This window comes from Electrona antarctica (assembly GCF_951216825.1).
Source record: "Electrona antarctica genome assembly, chromosome: 11".
NCBI classification, from domain to species: domain Eukaryota; kingdom Metazoa; phylum Chordata; class Actinopteri; order Myctophiformes; family Myctophidae; genus Electrona; species Electrona antarctica.
Window position 1 is genome coordinate 17,105,948 of NC_136792.1, and position 20,857 is coordinate 17,126,804.

Sequence of the window (20,857 nt, forward strand, 5' to 3'; positions counted from 1 at the left end):
ACATCTGATGTGGAATGGTTGCTCTAATAGGTTGTGGTTTTCAAAGAACAAGCACAATGACAAGATTTGTTTTTGTTTTTTTCCCCCATATGATTTAGAGGAGAACGATTTTGTGACAGGGACTCCCACAAGATATCTTTTGTTGGGTTAGATTTAGTAGGTGCGGGGAGTAGTGTGACTGGCTGCCATCTAAAGGAGGATGTTGAAAGTAGCAGTTGCAAGTTGTCAGTAGCTAGTTGTAACTAAGCGACTTCTTCATCTGGCAGTTTCACCTCGAAGACAATAAGGCAAGCAACTAAGGACTTCTTACTAAGGACTTCTTTCAGAATGGTATGAGACTACTCCAACTACATGCTTATAGACAGAAATATGCTCGGTTTGGTGAGCCATCATATAGGCTATGTTTTACAAAATGTAGTTATATTATTCAGCCAGTCAGTGTCTGATCACTAAAATATTGCTACACAGATCTTGACACAGGAAACGGCATCCTCCTATGGTGCATTTCCTGCTCTCAATATGTCATCTTAACATTTTGAATATTTAATGCTTTCATATATTGAGGATGAATATCGTATATTTTGTGGTTCAGAGTACCGTTGCAAGTAGTTTTATCTGAAGCTTTTGCTATTTTAATACATCTAACTCTGCCATCACATTGCAGTCAAGTTCTCTGGTTGTGTGTGAAGTGGATGAAAGTCTGAAACAAAAATTAAGGAAGTTCAGATTCCGTAAAGAGACCAACAATGCTGCCATACTGAGTAAGTAGCACACTGTGAATGTCAGTTACTAGTTTGCTTATCCCATATACATCAAGTGAAGAGATTATTTAATTAGCCAGTTTGACAATTCAAGAAAAAACACTGTCAATTTATTGTGCAACCAGAGTATGAATGATGTTTGTAAAATTGAGAAATAAAATACAATATCTGCAAAATGCTGAATTGTGAATCCATTGTATACAATTATTTTGATGTATAGGCATAAACACCATTACAAAGTGTTTCACAGTCAAATTCAAATGTTTATAATTATAAAGTAAAATCTTATTATCAATCCTAAAACTGACAGGAAGCCAATGAAGAGAAGCTAAAATAGTTATGTTCCCTTTTTTTGGTCCTTACAGTGAGTCTGGCTATATAGTGATTTTCACCATGCTTTAGTCTTTATGTTCTACTGAGACAGGTGTACAGAGATTTACATAGTCAATCACATCTTCATCATTGTAGATCGGCTATTGCTATACATTTTTCAAAATGTTTGGAAAATAACGTGGTCATAGGGGATTGTGGTAGTATTCTATTCAACTGGGTTTCTCAAGACTGAGTTTGATGGCAAAATATTATTCCTCGCTCTATCAGGACCGAGCTGGGAAAAGATTTTGTGAAATCTCGCTCATGCATTCATTATAAATCTTAATTTCTCATAGTGAAAATAGATATGGAAAGACAGCTGGTCATCCTACAGGAGGAATATGAGGCAAGTAAAGTTTACAAGCTTTCTCTTTTAAATCAATTTGATTTCATTTTGAGGTTATACGTTGAAATGAAAAATCACTTATGGCCTTTTCTTTCAGAACATTTCACTGGATGACCTGAGAGAAGAACTTCCAGAGCGGCAACCCAGATATCCTTGAAAAATGCCATGAACGTCCTGCACAAATACATTTTTCAAACAATACTATAGTAGCTGTATAAATATTTGCTATTGATTAGTTTGCTTTCCTTGACAAAATAGCACATTCATTGTTTACAGCTACAAATATATCCATGAAGATGGCCGAGTGTCTTATCCTCTGTGTTTCATATTCTCCAGTCCAATGGGTGCGTAATCCCTCACTTCAAGAAAAATACATCCAGTTCTATAAACTTAACAATATGGAATTGAATATTTAACCACTTGAACCCGATACACATAATTGACCGAAAGGAGTTACAAGGCATATATATATATTAGGCCCCATTCCTTTTTCCCCCTCTACACTAGAATATTTTCATTGAAATTAGTCAAACAAGCTCACAATGGGCTGTGTTGAGCTTGTACCGTATACATTTTAGGGTTCATATGGTTAATGTTCCTCAGTAGTTTAAATAATGCTTTATTTTTCTTTATTTTTTTATCACTCACTTCAATAGGATGCAAGCCTGAGCAACAAATGATGTATGCAGGTAGCAAAAACCAGCTGGTCCAAGTTGCAGAGCTTACTAAGGTGATTGTTAGATACACCTCCAGATGCCCAGAAATAATTGTTTTCAGGTTCCTCTTATTGTACATTTTTATGTTGCACTTAAACCCTTATATACTTCATGTCAAATAGCTAACATCTACAAGCTCACAACGCATCACGTCGCATCTTGCAACATACCTATTTTCACCAAATCATAACATATTTCCTCCGAATGTTCACCTAATTTTGCAGAATGTTTGCCTATTATGCCCCAAATATGGATGCAAGGGTTCATGTGGTTTATGGTCTGCATTTAAATGTAATCACTGAGTCACTTTGAGTACATTTATCAAATGTCAAATTTTACATTAAAATGTAAAATTTTGTGGCTTAGTGCCATTGGACATACATTTCAATTGGTCATTTTTTTAATAAACAGTTCCTGGCACATTACCCATATTTCTCAGCCTTCTTACCAAACATACTCAACTAATAGAGTACCTCTGGTTTAATAAAACAATTAATGCAATTGCCTCTGAAGATGTCACAAATGCCATTCATATATAACACAATATTCTTTCTTAGGTATTTGAAACAAGAAACAATGACGACTTGTCTGAGCAGTGGCTGAAGGACCAACTCTCATTCTTCAACTGAATATGCATTTAATGTCCTATAATCAAAGGTTTTTTTTTATAACTGCAATGAGCCTGCACAACCAAGTTTTTCACCCACCTTACTTGTAATGTGATGTGACAATAAAGATTGATTAATTCTTGTTTATGGCAACTGTTTTTTAGCCAATTCTAACAGCATATGCAAACATAAAATGTATTTAATCAAATGTTTGCACCATAACCATAACTCATCGAACATAAATACCTGAGCTTGTTAAGTTTATTAGGACAATGCACCATCCAGACACCAGAGTGCGGTGGCAACATAAACTAACTGATTTGATTAATATAAACCATGCTCAGACCACACCAAAGTTAAATAAGATTAATGAATATGTAGGTATTCATGGTGTCAGTGTTTGGAATGATTTGATGCTTTGTTTCTCTTTAAAAAAAAACATCTGAATTTTATTATCAGATCACATCTATAATGTGATAATAGCTAAATGAACAAGGAAACACACATTACATGCTCCAGCACTGGAAACTTAGCAAAGAGAACTTGTCTTTGTCAACATCAATACTAGAAGGAAAGTACAAATAAATTCTAACAAGTGCTATATAAGCTAAATCTATAAAACAAAAATAGGTGCCCAAAAGGTACAAGGATCTCCCTCACAGTTTTTTTTTAACGATCAAGGGATTAGCCCAATTAAGATACGTAGCATAGCAATGTCATAAGACAGCCAACCTGCTATAAAACCTGCTGATTGTAGCCAGTTGGTCTGTCATGGGCAGTTGGAATTCACCAGAATGTCTACAACAGTAATCTTATTCGCTGTCACTGCCATCAGTAGAATCTGTGCCTTGCTCACTACCACTTCCACTTTGAGCGCGAGCCTCTGAATGGTCACTACTGCGGTCACTGTGTGCTGGAGACGCACTGCCACTCCTCCGGCCCTTTCTGTCCGCTCCTTCTTCCTCACTTCCGCTGCCCTCCTCCCCGCTGCTCCTGGCCGAGTTCTTTGGCTCGTTGTCGTTCTCGTTCTCATTATCTTCGCTATCGTCGTCGCTGCCGAAGATCTCTTCCTCGTCACGCATGGTCCTGTCCTCACCACCGCTCTCACTCCCGCCGCTGGCTTTACGCTGTCGCTTCTTCGCCTTACCTTCCTCATCCTCTTCCTCCTCCACCTTCCGTTCCTGCTCTTCATCCTCCTTCTCCGATTCACTATCAGAGTTATCTGCCTCACTCCCGCTGCCCTTGTCCTTCTCATCACCTAGGGAAAGGGGGGGGGAAAAGAAATGTAAGTGATTGTCATCTAAGTCAGATGTTACTATGCTAAAGAAAAGACGCGTTGGGTTAGCTGAGTGGATACAGCAATGTCAACTGACCCGATTCCTGCAGGAGTTTCTCCAAGTCTTCCTCTTCGTCTTCAGGCTCATGGTTCTCCAGCTGAGCTTTACGAGCATCCTGATGAGGATATGGCGAGATTAAACACAATTAAATCACTACAACTATTAACTAATACAACTGCCACCAAATTCAAAGTAAAAACGACATGACATTATGTAAGCAAAGCTAAGAGTCTAGACTGAGCAAGTAGAAAACTCACTTGGGCCTCGAGTTCCTTCTCATTCATGTCTCTGTGCTTGCACACAAGCACAGCATTTGTGGTGGACTGTGCTCCAGCCTTGGCTCTCCTCTTACTCAGACGCACTCTACAATGCAAGGCAAATGTGTTAAGAGAATGAGCATATGCATACATATAAATGGCAACCATATAAAATACACCTTAAATAATGTAAGGACATGAAAATAAGCACTTTCTAGAGCCTAGAACTGATAGTGGTTCGCCCATATTGTTTTCAAATGCCAAGTTGCATTACTTGAAGCTTTTCGGAATTCCACTTTTATTGTATCGAGGCTCAAAAGAAACCCTTGATGTCACAAATGTTAGGAGGTAGGCTGAAGTGTATGAACTGACTGACTGACTGTAATTGCAAGACAGAACTCAGTCATTCCAGGTGTGTTGTGATTTAAATGCATCATTCTTTTAAAACGGTCTCATACTCTTCATAAAGGCACATTCAGAAAGTATGTTAATCTGCTCATCACTCACCTGGTCTCAAGTTCATTGTAGTAAACACCATCACCATCTCTGAAGATGAAGAAGTAGTTCTCTTCATATCCCTTGCTGGCTTTGTTCTTCACGTTCCAATTATATTCCCGAGCTATCTTGTAATCATACCTGTAACAGATCAAACATTGTTATCAATTTCTTGGTAGTATCCCTGTAACATAATTTGATGTTATATGCTTATTATTATACACAAAAACACTGGCAACTTTACTTACAGTTCATCTGGCATGTAATCCAATTCCTCGTCGACATCTCTCTTGCGCTTACGAAGAGTTTCCTCATTGGGCAGGAAGTAAGCTACAAACTGATTTCCTTCCTCATCCATCATACCTCTGTAATGTAACAAAACAACACACACACTCTAAATCAATGGCAGTCACTAAAGTAACTAATACTGTGCAGAATTGCAAAAGGCTGATTGTTTACACACCTGATCATGGCCTGAGACATCATTTCCACACCTGCAGGTGCTGTCATGTCTTTAGGTGCAGGATCAGAGTCAAAGATGACCTGAGCACATGGGTTGATCCACATCTGGAGAACAGAAAATGGCAAATTTAAAACCAAAGGTCTGCAGTCCACATAAAGCATTCATAGTGAAATGACACTGTAAATTCAAACAAGAACATCCATCTTGTAGCATGCATAGTCACTGATCAATGAAGTTCTGTACATAAACTTGCTTATTTAAATGTCTTTTATGTTATATGGTCGCTGTGTGTTTCTTTAATGCAGTCGATGTAAAGTTGTTTTCTTTTTCTCCCCCCCCACTTTTCTTTCTGAGAAATATTGGAAAGTGTGTGTGTGCGTATATATATATATATATATATATATATATATATATATATATATATAAAATACAATCAAACCTGTGTGAAGTGAGGGGCGCTCTTATCATCATGACGTAACATGTCTATTTGCTCTAATTTTCTATTGCTTCATTGTCAATGGAAATTGAATCTTTGTGTAGCACAAAAAAAATACAGATTTGCTCAGACACATGATGTAAAAAAAAAACAAAAAAAACAAAAAGGAAAAAAGGTTTGTGACGCACCTTGAAGTCAGGGAACACAGGCATCACCTCTACTGGAGTAACTCTGGGTTTACTGTAGTGCTGGGCAATCTGGAGAGAACAATGAAGTTATATAATGTTTGTTTAACTTAGGAGCCTGACAAATTACATGACCTCTGGTTTATAGTAAAACCAGAGGGAATAATTACAGAAATGAAGGTTCCATTACACTGTATGCAAATTCACACCCGAGTTGTCCACGGTTACCAAAGCCTGCCACTGAATGAGTTTACATGCACACACACCAATCTCCCCCCGATTAAAGAAATATATTGGTTATTGAAATTCTCACTTAAACAGCATTATCTTATTTCCAAATCAGAGCAATACAAAATACGCATAACAGTGTCTTTCCATTTATTTTGGCACGTGAACCCTTTGTGGAATTTCTTGTGGGTTTCTTAATGTGTATATCTGAATACATACATAGCTGTATGATTAAATAACTTAAACTATGCAACCAATTTAGTGTAGTAATTTTAGTAATTTTATTTTTACATTTATTTTTTATTCTGACCAATCTGTATAGTAATGTACACTGTACATTACTATACAGTACACAGTATATCTCTGCTTTTGAGCAGAAAACAGCTAGCCTTTTTTTCCTTTTTTTTTTTACAGAAGCAAAGATTTGAGATCAAATGTTCGCTTAATGCTATGAGCTAGTGAACTTGTATATAAAATAATGGTTGATGTGGTTGCTTTCCCGGATTGAATGGGTTAAAAATAGTACACCTGCTAACCTGTAGAGCTTACAAATGAATGAATTAAAACTCATATAATAATAATAATATATAGTAATAGAATTACTCACAGCCTTCTGCGCATCCTCAAATGTCTTCTCAATGGCAGAAATCTGGCTGTCTCTGTCCTTGTAGATCTCTTCCTCTGTGAACTGTTGTTTGACAGACACACCAATCCTAACAAGAGAAGATATCCAGATTAAGGAGTGGGTCTTACACAGAATTGACCAATATATGCACATGAAAAAAGCACTAATCTAACAGCATTAATCTTGCTACAACTAACTTACTTGACTTCAACCTTCTCATTGGAGACACCATATCTGTTAAATTCTGTAGAAATGTACTCAGTTTTTCTCATCCATGGGACCACCTTGGCATGCTGCTGAGACCTATAAGGAACAGGAACAAAGGGGTTTAAAAGTTAACAATACATTTGTGTCATAATAACTCACACATTGCAAACGCTATGTGTATGCATGCATTTTGTGTCCTTACCTCTTTGAACTGGATGGAGCTTGGATGTCCTCTTCCAGTAACTTTTCATCTGCTGGGTCCAGCAGAACTGAAGAAGCAAAACATAGGCAAGTAGTATTTGATCAACAGATGTAGTCTCCAACATACATGGACCTTCAAAAGTAAATTATACAACAGCGGTTAAGTGTCTACAATCGAAGACTTACTGGCCGGGTCTATCCGGTAGGTGTCTGGGTTGATGAGATCAATAGTGACCCCAAGGTCAGGTTCTGTCAGGAGCTCATGCTTGTGTTGCTTCTCCAGAGAGGTGGCTTTATACTGGACAAACCTGTCCAAAAACATGAAGAAACACGTGAAGCCATGCCTGAGTCTGCTCAACAGTCTACTGCACTGGTTCCCAAACACTGGGCTATGGGTAACTTTATTGTTTCGTTTCCTACATTTTGTTTTTAATAGGAATGTACCGATGAGACATTTGGGCCGATATTGATAGATATAATTGCTGTTATGGATATAACCAATGTCGTATATGATCTCATTCTGTATTAAGAAAATATAATAATTTGCCATTCTGAAAAAAGGCTTATAAAAATGTTCCAACTTGTTGCCTCTTTTGAAAGCTTCCCGAGAAAACATCGATACAATTTGTAGCCTTCATCAAACAAGAGGCTTTTTCAGGCTTTTTTATTTTCCAACGTAATTATTATAAAATATCTGCTAAAACCGATATCTCACACACACACACACACACACACACACACAGACACAGACACAGACACACACACACACACACACACACACACACACACACACACACACACACACACACACACACACACACACACACACACACACACACACACACACACATCTCACATATGTTTAAGTAGTAGTGAAAATAGCTGTTCTACAAACTCACAACATAGTGCGAAGTGACACATTTGTAAGCTTTTAGATCTGCTATTTTCACTAGTTTGTGTCCTGGGGAGACAAAGTTTCTCTTTTGGGTCATGGGCTAAAAACCACTTGGGAACCACTGGTCTACTGGAAGGAGAAGACAGTCAGACAGGATATTTATTATTTACCTGTGCTGGTCGAACGGATATGTGATGAATTTTGGATCAAAGGGGATATCAGGTAGGCTGTTGCAGTATTTCACTCGACAGACTACTCCTGACCTGTAATGGGGCCAAAGCATGTTACCAATTCACCACTACTTTGGAATGAATATTTAAACAAATAAATACATTTCCAGATACATAACATTTATAAATTAATGCCACTACATTAAATTACCTCTCTGGAACAGTTCTATGCGAGGAGCTCCGACTGGAAGATAAAAATAGCACACACATTTGTCACAAACTCGCCTAGCATTGTGTGTTAGGTGGATCTATACTATTGTCCTGCAGTTCTTCTCACATTCCTTTCTGTATAAGCAAGAATGTGTGTTTGACTGATCCTGCACATCCCACAACAACATCTGTGAAAACGAGCGAACTGGAATTAACTTTTAGTCCGGCAGCCGACAGGCTTATTTTGTTTAAAGTGGGACATTTGCTATATAGTCTTATTTATTGGCCTAACATATTGTCTATATACATACATTCATGATTCCACTTGTTGACCGGCTGTCAGTATTGAGCAATTTTTCTTATAGGGGTTTCTTGTGACCCTACCATTAACATCCTATGGCAGACAAAAATGTCAAACTTTCCTTATGCTTTAAGTAATAATAATGAATTGCATTTTTATAGCGCTTTTCCAAGTGCTCAAAGCGCTTTACAATGGTTCATTCATTCATACATTGGGAGTTGAAGCGGCAAACAGTCGACGCCAGCGTCCTCACTTCCCACATTCACACACCAATGGTGGCAAGCTCACACCAACCGACTCATTCAGGATTTGATAATAGTACGATGTTTGAGTAAGTAGCATGTGACATGTCAAACTAGGGGGTTTTCGTGATTCTGAATCCATTCCAAGCATTAGTTTTGCACAAAAAACACTCCTTGGTCTAAAAACGGACATAGACATCATGACAAATGTGATGAGGTCAGCACAAATGTGATGAGGCCAGGCGGCTTGACATGTTACATGCTACTTAAAGCAAAAGGAAAGTTTGACATTTTTGCCTGCCATAGGATGTTAATAGTAGGTTCACAAGAAAGTAGAAACCCCTATAAAAATGTTTTGCTCAATACTGACTACCGGTCAGCAAGTTAAGGCATCTGTAACTCAAGAGCTTACACACATTCAGGATTTGATAATAGTACGATGTTTGAGTATCACATCTGTCTCTAGCCTTGGATCAAGACTATCATAGATGCATTTGATAGTCTAACTTTTACTTTGACTGTCTATCATTGATGTATTTTATCGAGCCTGACCTTTACTCTCGAAGAGTGAAAATCAGAGACAGACACGATAAAATACATATGATATACTGTCTGTCTTGATCCAATCTAGCCCCTTTCGGGACCCTCAGTTACCTCAAAGACTCTCGTAGTTTATCGATTTTGACAATGTCTGATCATGACAATGTCTAAATTGATAAAGAAAAAACATACTACTACGAGTCTTTATCTAAGGCTAGATATAAGGCTACTCTGTCCCATAATTAGTACAGTGAACTACACCATCTACCACCAAACTACACATAGGCCTACATATTACGATTATTGTGCGACATACTGGGACAAAATAAAACCTAATTTTACTTTGTATTTTGACTAAAGCAGTAAGCATGTGGTTTAGCTAGCCTCTCGTAATGTTTTGCATATTGTACAAAAATATATCTTAAATTACGACCGATTAATAAACCAAGTTCCATTCAAAGATTAGTGGGCGAATTGGAATTAATCTGGGACATGAAGCAGCTGTGAAATGAAAAGTGAAAGAAACAAACATTCATCTCCATTGGTTTTTGTTGTGGTTATTTTACCTGTGACCGTCTTCTCGCTGAGCCTGAGACTGGATAGTTGGAGCCATGTTCTGCACTTACTGCTCACAATTCAGAGCACGCTTTCTTTCTTGTAGGCACAAACCACCGAAGTGTGCCGTTGAGATATAAATAAAATAAGCCCGTAGTCCTAATCCAAAATACTATATTAATGCGTAACGTTATGGTTATACTTCACACAACAAGGCGCACTTCAGTCCTTCCGCCCCTCCTGATCCTGACCCCGGATTTAATTTACAGGTCACAATGTTTGAGAGCGCCACCTGCTGTACTGGCATTGAAAGTGGAAAGAACACAATTCAATCTAATCAGCGCAATATTTGTTTTCTTTATTACACAAATATTCATACTTTAACAATGACCTAATTTCCCTCCTCATGTACAAAACATAATTTGATGTTATCAGTTCATGCTTATGAACAGGGCTTGCAGGAGCACCCTTGGTCTCTGGACCTTTTCACCAAGCTAAGCACTCAACTTGACTCAAGGGTTCCAGCCTAGAGTTCCAACTTCCATTGAACATTTTCAAAGTGATAAAAACACCTGGCTGAGGCACACAACACAAGAGAATAATAGATTTCAAAGAAAGGGCAACAGATCTGGAAACAAAGTAAGTAAAGCACTTTTGTGATGTCAGGTCAGACTCAGGAGTGGAAGAAATCCACCCTGGTAAATCAGTGAATCACCCCAACTCTATTCAACAAATATACAAGGATAGACAGTAGAGCTTCCAAGTAGAGCTGGTTTAACATTTACAATGTAAAAGTATAGGCCAATATATCATACCAAGTACTCAACACAGTATGTACAACTAGAAACTTCCTCCACTTGTGACGTCAATATACTCTTCTTCACTTATCTGTAGTCACCTTTTCAGAACCTCTATTTTTTTCATTTCCATAGAATTGTATCAAGAACGATTTATATTCTTGCCTTGTTGTCCCTTATTTGTTGCATTACCTATGAAGGCCGGTAATACTGGCTTGATAAAAGTTGAAAACCGATTTTATATATATATATATATATAGCAGCATCAAAAGGGGGATCCCGTCCAGAAGGGTTAGAACACCAAAAGGGGTTCCCGCCAAGAAATTACTGAAATACACGGATGTGTTACCTTTGATCAAGCCATGAAGTATTCAAGATTTTGCAAATATATTAGCCTCTTGAGTGCCTCAGCTGTCTATAACTATTAGGATCCCCAAACTGAAGAGCACCCGACTCCCGAGGCAGGGCCGGATCTACCATATGGGCAGGGGCCCAGGGGCCCAAAAAATGTTTTTTTTAAGCTTCCACAGAAAATGTCCCTGCCCGAATGAAATAAATGGTGTCTAAAAAGATTAGTGTTTTATTGTTGGTGAGAAGGCAGCTGAAAAGTGCAATTGTGTGTAAAGCAGCAACAATGCGCTAGATTGTCTGTCAATCTGGGGGGGGGGGGGGGGGGGGGGGTAGGCGACCGGAAATAGGCCAATATAACGGCATAAAACCGCCCCAAAACAGCAAAGATTTACTTGTGCATGTGAAGGGGGGGCCCTTCGAGCTTCAGTGCCCAGGGGCCCTTAGAGGTGTTAATCCGGCCCTGACCCGAGGAACACCGTTTTACACCCAAGCAGCAATCCATGCATTTGATTCTTGACTGAGTAATTTATTTTATCTAAAAGTCCTGCATATTATATTGAGAGAATAGTTAAGTCCTGCATATTATATTGAGAGAATAGTTAACCTGGACACTATAAACATTCTCCATCTATGATGGACCGTGGCCCAAGATTATCTACACAAGGGTACTTTTTGTAAAATAACATTTTAATCAGTCCCACAGTTGATAATTACCCCCTCATTGTAGGATACAAAATCAACCATTCAACAAAAATGAATGTGTTAAAGGACCACTTTTCATATAATAGGTCCTTACTAATAATCATGATAAAATGGCACAATTTCTTTCTACTCAGTCTGTGTCTCATAGGAGGGCTGTGGTGGGCAGTTCAGAAACCCGTCCACCAGTGACATCGTCGATGGGGAATCAAATATAATATAAACTGCAGGCTTTCTAGTCCTGAAAAGTTGGAAAATGGAAGCCACCTTTCTCACGATAATAAAAATCAAAACATTTTGTAAAAAAATATATTAAAAAAAAAGGGGAAAAAAAGCCTAACAAGGTTTTCACTGGTGGACCGGGTTTATGAACTGCCCACAGCCCTCCTATGAGACACAGACTGAGTAGGAAAAGAATTGTGCCATTTTATCATGATTATTAGTGAGGACCTATTATATGAAGATAGGTTGAAAAGTGGTCCTTTAACTGGTAAAACGTCCAAAGGCCTAACTGACAGATTTTCAGCAAAACATTATAAAAATGCAACTGCAAGCAGCAAAGATATTTGGTGCACAGCATGACAGTATGAGGAAACGGACCCCTGTGCAGGTCTTACATTCAAACTTTGTCAACAAAAACATTTCCAACATATGTATGCAGCTTCACCAATATTGGAGTGGAAAGATGTGCGTTGAATGTTACATACTTGAACAAGAAGCACTAATCATTATTAATCTCCTCCTGGTCTCAGTTTGTTCTTTAACAGCTACTGCAAATTTCCATCCGCGTATCAGCCATTTATCGACAGTGACCATGCACTATGGTGTACAGGTAGCCAGTGCAATGGAAACATAGCATAATATGATTATCATCATATGTTCATTATACACGCAGCTCCATCTCTGTGAACAGTGCTTTCTGTGTTTTTTCTTCTGACTCAGGTCTGATTGATTGAAAAATGTATTAACAGTTTGCAGAATTACAGTACATTTCAAGCACAAACTCAATACAAAGGCTGTTAACTGTGAGTGGACGACCCAATTAAGCATTACACTTGTTTCCAATAGGGTCCACAATGTTCAATTCATCAAAAGCACTGATCTTTGCATGCTGGTATGAACTCTGTAGCTGCGGGTATCAACTCTGTAGTTGGTATCAACTCTGTAGAAAGAAAGAAAGACAAAGTTTGGGTCATGTGCTGTGGACAGTATATCAGGGATTGAAAGTAACTTTGTACCTGCAACAGTTCCAACACACACACGCGAGTGTACCCACCCTTTTGATACAAGCTTTGAGCTCATGAGCTGAGAGAAGCCTAAAGCGCTTTTAAATGACAATACTGTATCTGTGTATCAGCTGCACAGTTCAGGCAAAAGAGGCTATACTCATGTTGTTGTGTGATGAATAATCATTGTACAGTTTCCTTTCAGTTCAAGTGGTAACATAACGTCAATGTACATGTGTCCACGGTCCGTCCACCTTTAAGATTAACGTCTTGCTTGTGCATCTCCCTCTTGTTTGAAAGCTGGCTGGAAAGATTGATACCTTTCTCATATAATCGGTTCAGGAATATAGAAGAAGACATATCACAGGTTGTTTTCTAATAACCTGCTTTTCGATGTGCAAAGTACATAATTTTATTGAGGCAACAGCACCAGGTATCGTTTCTGTCTCGGAGGTATCGTGAGATTTGGTTGCAAGACAGGACAGGACGATGGACAGTCTTGCGATACTTGGCACGTTCAGAAACTTTCTTTGTGCTCTTTAGATACATCTATAAAATGATGAACAAAGATCCTTTGAATTGAATCACTTGCAATGCAATGACATGCGCCAACGTTCAATGGGACATATCAGACCGCTACGATGAACGCCACATGAGCCAATATAAGTGGGGGGAGTGAAAGAGAAGGAGAGAGGGGTAGCGGAGAGAGTGGGGGGGAGAGGGGAGGGGCACGAGAGAGGGGGAGAGAGAGAGAGGGAATGGGGGAGAGGGGGGAGTAGGGATGGGTAATTGTCATATCCCCGAACGAGTATGGACTAGTAATTATAATTATTTCGAATTTTTTCACAAATAGTGGAAATATTTTCATTATGAATACAAACCGTTTGAAAACCACTTGATTTGACTATGAAAAGGACACAGCTATATTATTGAAAGTGAAATACTAAACACAAATTTCAACTCACCTGTTCAACATGTTTAGCATTTGGCTAGGGTCATCTCCAAAAACCCTGCAACATAAAATGAACAACAAAAAAACATTAACACATGGAACATAAAGTATGTCAACTCTCTCATGATGTTCTTAGGACTGTACTCATTCCAGTGTGGAACACAAACAAAAAATCTTAACATGAATATCTACAGTAACAAATATTTAAGATTCAGAAATATCATTGCATTAATTTGTGAGGTGCCATTAGCTTGTAGATCTGCTAGTTTTGACCACTTGAATCAAGTGGTTAATAATATTGATCCGTAACTCAAGACAATATTAAGAGGATTTTACAGTGTAGATATGGGTCACAGAAAAATCTAATGGGGGTCTGCGGCCTAATGCTAGCCCTAGAATGTCTGCGATCTTACATACAATTCATGTATTGCAATACACAGCCATAGATCGGACCCATCTGTGCGCGGTTAGCAGAGTAACATGTGCAGCATAAATCTGCTACAGGGCCGCCCGCTGGGAGTGTTCCTGGGGGTCTATGTTCCGGGAACCCCCTGGGGACCCCCACGTGGTAACTGTCATTTCTCGATCGTTTCGGACGCTGGAAGGCTCGCCAGAACTGGGCCACCCCCTGGGTGCGTTCCTGGGAACCCCACACGATAACCCTAACCCAAAAATAATCAAAGTACAGTACAGAGCACAGTACACTACAATACAGTACAGAACACAGTACAGTACAGTAACTATAACAATAAATGTATAGTTGCATCACATCACTCAGTTCACATGTGTGATTTTTTATAATAGGATTAATCTAGAGTTGCAATACACTCCATTGATCCAAATCGAATTTCCGATCTGCTTGTATTAAACAACGTTAAACTAAACTCACCAACATTGTAGCGGTAGGGTAAGCTTGAATTATCCTCTTTCAATCTGCAACGCGTTTGTTTTATAAAAACGGGTCGTGCTGCTGACTCCCGCATTATGTGCGAAATCAAAACAGGTGGTAAGCAGGACCATTCAGTGACTTCAACGAGCGCTTCCAAACTCCAACACTTAAAAAATAATCACCTGCACAGTATTTCTTGACAGCAAACGTCCAAAATTCAGAAAAGGTAACCGAGGGTCCGGAAAGGGGCTAGATAAATAGTTTGTTTTGGGAGGTCTGAAGCTTAGTCTTAAGTAACATTGAGATGCTGGAGAACCAAGAGGTGGAAGCATAGTCAAAAGAGGGCTGAATTAGAGCACCCGCAAGCGTCTTGAGAGCACTTTTCTTGACAAAAAGAAGAAATGGGACCCATCTATGGCTGTGTGTATTTGAGAATACTAGAAATGTATTGTAAGATCACAGACATTCTAGGGCTAGCCTAATGCATATCAAACTGGGGTGTTGTGAATCATTGCCATTGCATAGAAGCCATTGCACATGCACAGTACATTACCCATATCCCCGGTAGTAGAATGCCTGGTCCTGATAGAATATACATAGAAAGAGCCACACGCTTATGGTCTCCAGCCAGAAAATGACAAAGAGGAACCATAGTGATGAAAGAAGGAGCTCACACAACATCCTGGAGGTCTGTGGACAGTGTGGGACAATGATATACACATACAGTGATTATTATTAAGTGTCTTAACTGTCAGGGATTAGGCATGAAAGCGTTGTGTAATATCACAGACTACATAGTGCATACGTTTACACCCTGAATACAACAAGAAGAATTACGTTTTTACTTGTCCCTACTCATACAGTTAACAAGAAGGAAAATGCGATTTTGATAACAATAAATTGATATCATAGGCTATATAAATAAATAACATTCTGGTTACAACTCCGTCCTAATGCTATGGAAAAGAACATCTCCCTGCTCATTTCACTTGCCAAATGCTATTTTTCTGTATGCCAAACTAAGATATTTTGGTTACAGTAATCACGGACTTCGACGTCATCTGCTAACTCAACAAACGTTACAAAACAAAGGTTACAAAACAATAGACGCCACTTACCCCGTATGTATCAATGGGCTTATTGGTGGGATACGCCGAGACTCATTTACTGTACGTCCTTTTTCTTTAAAGAATGGCTAGATTTAGCTTAGTTAGCTTGACTAGAACTGGAAGGCGTTGTAGAAACTAAACGTTTTCCTCTGTTCCCTTCCACTGCAGTGCTTTGTATAAAATAATGGCAACGAGTCCAGTAACATCGTTCACCTTGTGTGTGTTTGTGAAACGATCTACACTGCTGCGACACAGACCAGCGACTGTAAATAGACGGCAGAGTGATATGTGTGTGCTCTATATTTGTTTACATTGTTCTCGACTCACATTTCACGTCGTATGTAGTTCCGGTTTTACCAGTCATGTGACGGGGCGGGTCGGACGGGACTGCCACCCAGAGCCATGGAGTAAGACACCAGAGTTACGACAACTCCGTTCACTTCATGCTCTTCAGGCTCTTCTACATAGGCCCAATCCCTCAAGCCCTGAGCCCTGAACCCTCATTGACTTTAGTGACGTCAGCTGTATAAGTGCTTGAGGGTGAGAGGCTGCAAGGGCTCCAAATTGTTGTGAAAGGAATGGGACAGCACTTTGAAGATGAGTCCGCCATTCATGACACTTTGCATCACTTTATAAAACCTGTCCTTATTCACAGCCAGTGCCTACATGCATGACATGTCTATCATGTCTATTTATGTCGTTTTATTATTAGTTTCATAAATACACTTTCCTGTGTGATAGGGGTTGTAATATTCATATATAATAATATTAATCATAAATTGCATTTCCATATTATTTTACTTTGCTCATTAGTCATTTCTCATCATGTTTCCCTTATTATTATTGTTATTAAATATATACCCTATCCTTCCATTCCGTCTCCCTTTGAGAACAGTGAGAAAGCACTATTGTGTTTGTTGACATTCTAACCGCGGTACATAACTAATTTGCATACTTAAATGATTGACGTTCGGAGGATCCCCCTCATTCCCCTGGTAACGCTATGAACTGTGGGTAATTTCTTTGCCAAAGTCAGCATCGATGCTGACTTTGGCAAAGGGCACATAAAGGGGCCGGGCTGAGCCCTCACTGACTTACCGATTTCAAATGGGACATCCCTCAAGCCCTCGCATACTTCACATGAACGCGCAGCTAAATCAGTGAGGGCTCATTGAGTCAGCAAGGGAGTGGATTGGGATTGGGCCATAGACTTCTATTGAATGGGGACAACCGGAAGTTTACGGAATGCATATGGGCTCGCGCGAGTACATGAACCACGTGACCAGGCTGTTTTCTGCCCCCTCAATGTCTTACTACTCTATGGCTCTGCTGCCACCTCCGAATGCAACAAGGAGGGGCACCATACTCTAGTCTAAGGGGGCCACCGCACCCAGCTATTGGCAACATTAACACATTTCAGGTCTTGACCTCCTTGCATGCAACCTTCCCCCCCTCAATGTCTTACAACACTATGGCTCTGCTGCCACCTCCAAATGCAACAAGGAGGGGCACCAACATTAACACATTTCAGGTCTTGACCTCCTTGCATGCAACCTTAGTACATAATGAAAACAAAATGTACCAAAAATAAAGACAAAGCAATTATTTATATACTAAAATTACTTTATTACAGCTGATTTCTGTTCAATATCCCTCTGCCAACACAATAGTAATTATAATACAAACAATAGTACATTTGATCTATAGTTTTTATTCTGTTTTATGAATCTTTTTACACAATTTAAATCCACTTGTACTTTTTCAACTCTTATCAGGGAGACAGGGACAGGGAGGACTGCTCATAGTTCTTATCAGGTGTCTGCTTAGTCATGTTATAATTACATGCTACAAAGCCATAATTAAGAACCTGTTCAACCTGTTTAGCATTTGGCTAGGGTCATCTCCAAAAACCCTGCAACATAAAATGAACAAAAAAAAAACATTAACACATGGAACATATTCATAAAGTATGTCAACTCTCTCATGATGTTCTTAGGACTGTACTCATTCCAGTGTGGAACACAAACAAAAAATCTTAACATGAATATCTACAGTAACAAATATTTAAGATTCAGAAATATCATTGCATTAATTTGTGAGGTGCCATTAGCTTGTAGATCTGCTAGTTTTGACCACTTGAATCAAGTGGTTAATAATATTGATCCGTAACTCAAGACAATATTAAGAGGATTTTACAGTGTAGATATGGGTCACAGAAAAATCTAATGGGGGTCTGCGGCCTAATGCTAGCCCTAGAATGTCTGCGATCTTACATACAATTCATGTATTGCAATACACAGCCATAGATCGGACCCATCTGTGCGCGGTTAGCAGAGTAACATGTGCAGCATAAATCTGCTACAGGGCCGCCCGCTGGGAGTGTTCCTGGGGGTCTATGTTCCGGGAACCCCCTGGGGACCCCCACGTGGTAACTGTCATTTCTCGATCGTTTCGGACGCTGGAAGGCTCGCCGGAACTGGGCCACCCCCTGGGTGCGTTCCTGGGAACCCCACACGATAACCCTAACCCAAAAATAATCAAAGTACAGTACAGAGCACAGTACACTACAATACAGTACAGAACACAGTACAGTACAGTAACTATAACAATAAATGTATAGTTGCATCACATCACTCAGTTCACATAGGTGTGATTTTTTATAATAGGATTAATCTAGAGTTGCAATACACTCCATTGATCCAAATCGAATTTCCGATCTGCTTGTATTAAACAACGTTAAACTAAACTCACCAACATTGTAGCTGTAGGGTAAGCTTGAATTATCCTCTTTCAATCTGCAACGCGTTTGTTTTATAAAAACGGGTCGTGCTGCTGACTCCCGCATTATGTGCGAAATCAAAACAGGTGGTAAGCAGGACCATTCAGTGACTTCAACGAGCGCTTCCAAACTCCAACAATAATCACCTGCACAGTATTTCTTGAAAGCAAACGTCCAAAATTCAGAAAAGGTAACCGAGGGTCCGGAAAGGGGCTAGATAAATAGTTTGTTTTGGGAGGTCTGAAGCTTAGTCTTAAGTAACATTGAGATGCTGGAGAACCAAGAGGTGGAAGCATAGTCAAAAGAGGGCTGAATTAGAGCACCCGCAAGCGTCTTGAGAGCACTTTTCTTGACAAAAAGAAGAAATGGGACCCATCTATGGCTGTGTGTATTTGAGAATACTAGAAATGTATTGTAAGATCACAGACATTCTAGGGCTAGCCTAATGCATATCAAACTGGGGGTCCTTATAAAAAAAGTTGTGAATCATTGCCATTGCATAGAAGCCATTGCACATGCACAGTACATTACCCATATCCCCGGTAGTAGAATGCCTGGTCCTGATAGAATATACATAGAAAGAGCCACACGCTTATGGTCTCCAGCCAGAAAATGACAAAGAGGAACCATAGTGATGAAAGAAGGAGCTCGACACACAACATCCTGGAGGTCTGTGGACAGTGTGGGACAATGATATACACATACAGTGATTATTATTAAAGTGTCTTAACTGTCAGGGATTAGGCATGAAAGCGTTGTGTAATATCACAGAATACATAGTGCATACGTTTACACTTTGATTGATTGAAAATTTTATTAACAGTTTGCAGAATTACAGTACATTTCAAGCACAAACTCAATACAAAGGCTGTTAACTGTGAGTGGACGACCCAATTAAGCATTACACTTGTTTACAACAGGGTCCACCATGTTCAATTCAACCCTGAATACAACAAGAAGAATTACGTTTTTACTTGTCCCTACTCATACAGTTAACAAGAAGGAAAATGCGATTTTGATAACAATAAATTGATATCATAGGCTATATAAATAAATAACATTCTGGTTAGAACTCCGTCCTAATGCTATGGAAAAAAACATCTTCTCCCTGCTCATTTCACTTGCCAAATGCTACTTTTCTGTATGCCAAACTAAGATATTTTGGTTACAGTAATCACGGACTTCGACGTCATCTGCTAACTCAACAAACGTTACAAAACAAAAGTTACAAAACAATAGACGCCACTTACCCCGTATGTATCAATGGGCTTATTGGTGGGATACGCCGAGACTCATTTACTGTACGTCCTTTTTCTTTAAAGAATGGCTAGATTTAGCTTAGTTAGCTTGACTAGAACTGGAAGGCGTTGTAGAAACTAAACGTTTTCCTCTGTTCCCTTCCACTGCAGTGCTTTGTATAAAATAATGGCAACGAGTCCAGTAACATCGTTCACCTTGTGTGTGTTTGTGAAACCTATCTACACTGCTGCTGCGACACAGACCAGCGACTGTAAATAGACGGCAGAGTGATATGTGTGCTCTATATTTGTTTACATTGTTCTCGACTCACATTTCACGTCGTATGTAGTTCCGGTTTTACCAGTCATGTGACGGGGCGGGTCGGACGGGACTGCCACCCAGAGCCATAGAGTAAGACACCAGAGTTACGACAACTCCGTTCACTTCATGCTCTTCAGGCTCTTCTACATAGACTTCTATTGAATGGGGACAACCGGAAGTTTACGGAATGCATATGGGCTCGCGCGAGTACATGAACCACGTGACCAGGCTGTTTTCTGCCCCCTCAATGTCTTACTACTCTATGGATCTGCTGCCACCTCCGAATGCAACAAGGAGGGGCACCATACTCTAGTCTAAGGGGGCCACCGCACCCAGCTATTGGCA

General features: G+C 39.5%; 2 protein-coding genes and 2 long non-coding RNA genes across 4 annotated transcripts; 1 reads left to right on the plus strand and 3 right to left on the minus strand.

Annotated features, from left to right (window-relative positions):
• Positions 1-201: 201 nt before the first annotated feature.
• On the plus strand, positions 202-2,945 carry gmfg (glia maturation factor, gamma). The gene is made up of 7 exons (XM_079514184.1): positions 202-330; positions 665-761; positions 1,430-1,479; positions 1,577-1,626; positions 1,741-1,823; positions 2,136-2,209; positions 2,753-2,945. The coding sequence occupies exons 1-7, from the start codon at positions 328-330 to the stop codon at positions 2,822-2,824; spliced, it is 429 nt and encodes a 142-aa protein (XP_079370310.1). The 5' UTR covers positions 202-327; the 3' UTR covers positions 2,825-2,945.
• A 285-nt stretch (positions 2,946-3,230) lies between these two features.
• paf1 (PAF1 homolog, Paf1/RNA polymerase II complex component) lies at positions 3,231-10,450 on the minus strand. Its single transcript, XM_079514183.1, has 14 exons — positions 10,162-10,450; positions 8,514-8,546; positions 8,303-8,395; positions 7,424-7,545; positions 7,239-7,305; positions 7,031-7,132; positions 6,812-6,917; positions 5,980-6,048; positions 5,356-5,459; positions 5,141-5,257; positions 4,905-5,033; positions 4,398-4,503; positions 4,177-4,255; positions 3,231-4,061 (listed from the first exon to the last, which is right to left on the minus strand). Exons 1-14 carry the CDS (start codon positions 10,206-10,208, stop codon positions 3,616-3,618), a joined length of 1,620 nt encoding a protein of 539 aa, XP_079370309.1. The 5' UTR covers positions 10,209-10,450; the 3' UTR covers positions 3,231-3,615.
• A 1,308-nt stretch (positions 10,451-11,758) lies between these two features.
• Positions 11,759-16,517, minus strand: LOC306932392. Its single transcript, XR_013791104.1, has 4 exons — positions 16,183-16,517; positions 15,618-15,754; positions 14,189-14,233; positions 11,759-13,159 (listed from the first exon to the last, which is right to left on the minus strand). It is a non-coding gene; the product is annotated as an uncharacterized lncRNA (long non-coding RNA).
• A 1,267-nt stretch (positions 16,518-17,784) lies between these two features.
• Positions 17,785-20,510, minus strand: LOC306932391. Its single transcript, XR_013791103.1, has 3 exons — positions 20,203-20,510; positions 19,484-19,623; positions 17,785-18,085 (listed from the first exon to the last, which is right to left on the minus strand). It is a non-coding gene; the product is annotated as an uncharacterized lncRNA (long non-coding RNA).
• Positions 20,511-20,857: the final 347 nt, after the last annotated feature.

Bases quoted from the DNA above. Each gene is read 5' to 3' on its own strand.
- gmfg (XM_079514184.1), top strand. The intron at 762-1,429 runs GTAAGTAGCACA...AATTTCTCATAG, and splicing joins CAACAATGCTGCCATACTGA to TGAAAATAGATATGGAAAGA. The intron at 1,824-2,135 runs GTGCGTAATCCC...TCACTTCAATAG, and splicing joins CATATTCTCCAGTCCAATGG to GATGCAAGCCTGAGCAACAA.
- paf1 (XM_079514183.1), bottom strand. From the start codon at position 10,208: ATGGCTCCAACTATCCAGTCTCAGGCTCAGCGAGAAGACGGTCACAG. The intron at 5,258-5,355 runs GTGTGTAAACAA...GTTACATTACAG, and splicing joins ATGTCTCAGGCCATGATCAG to AGGTATGATGGATGAGGAAG. The intron at 4,256-4,397 runs GTGAGTTTTCTA...TATCCTCATCAG, and splicing joins AGAAGGAACTCGAGGCCCAA to GATGCTCGTAAAGCTCAGCT.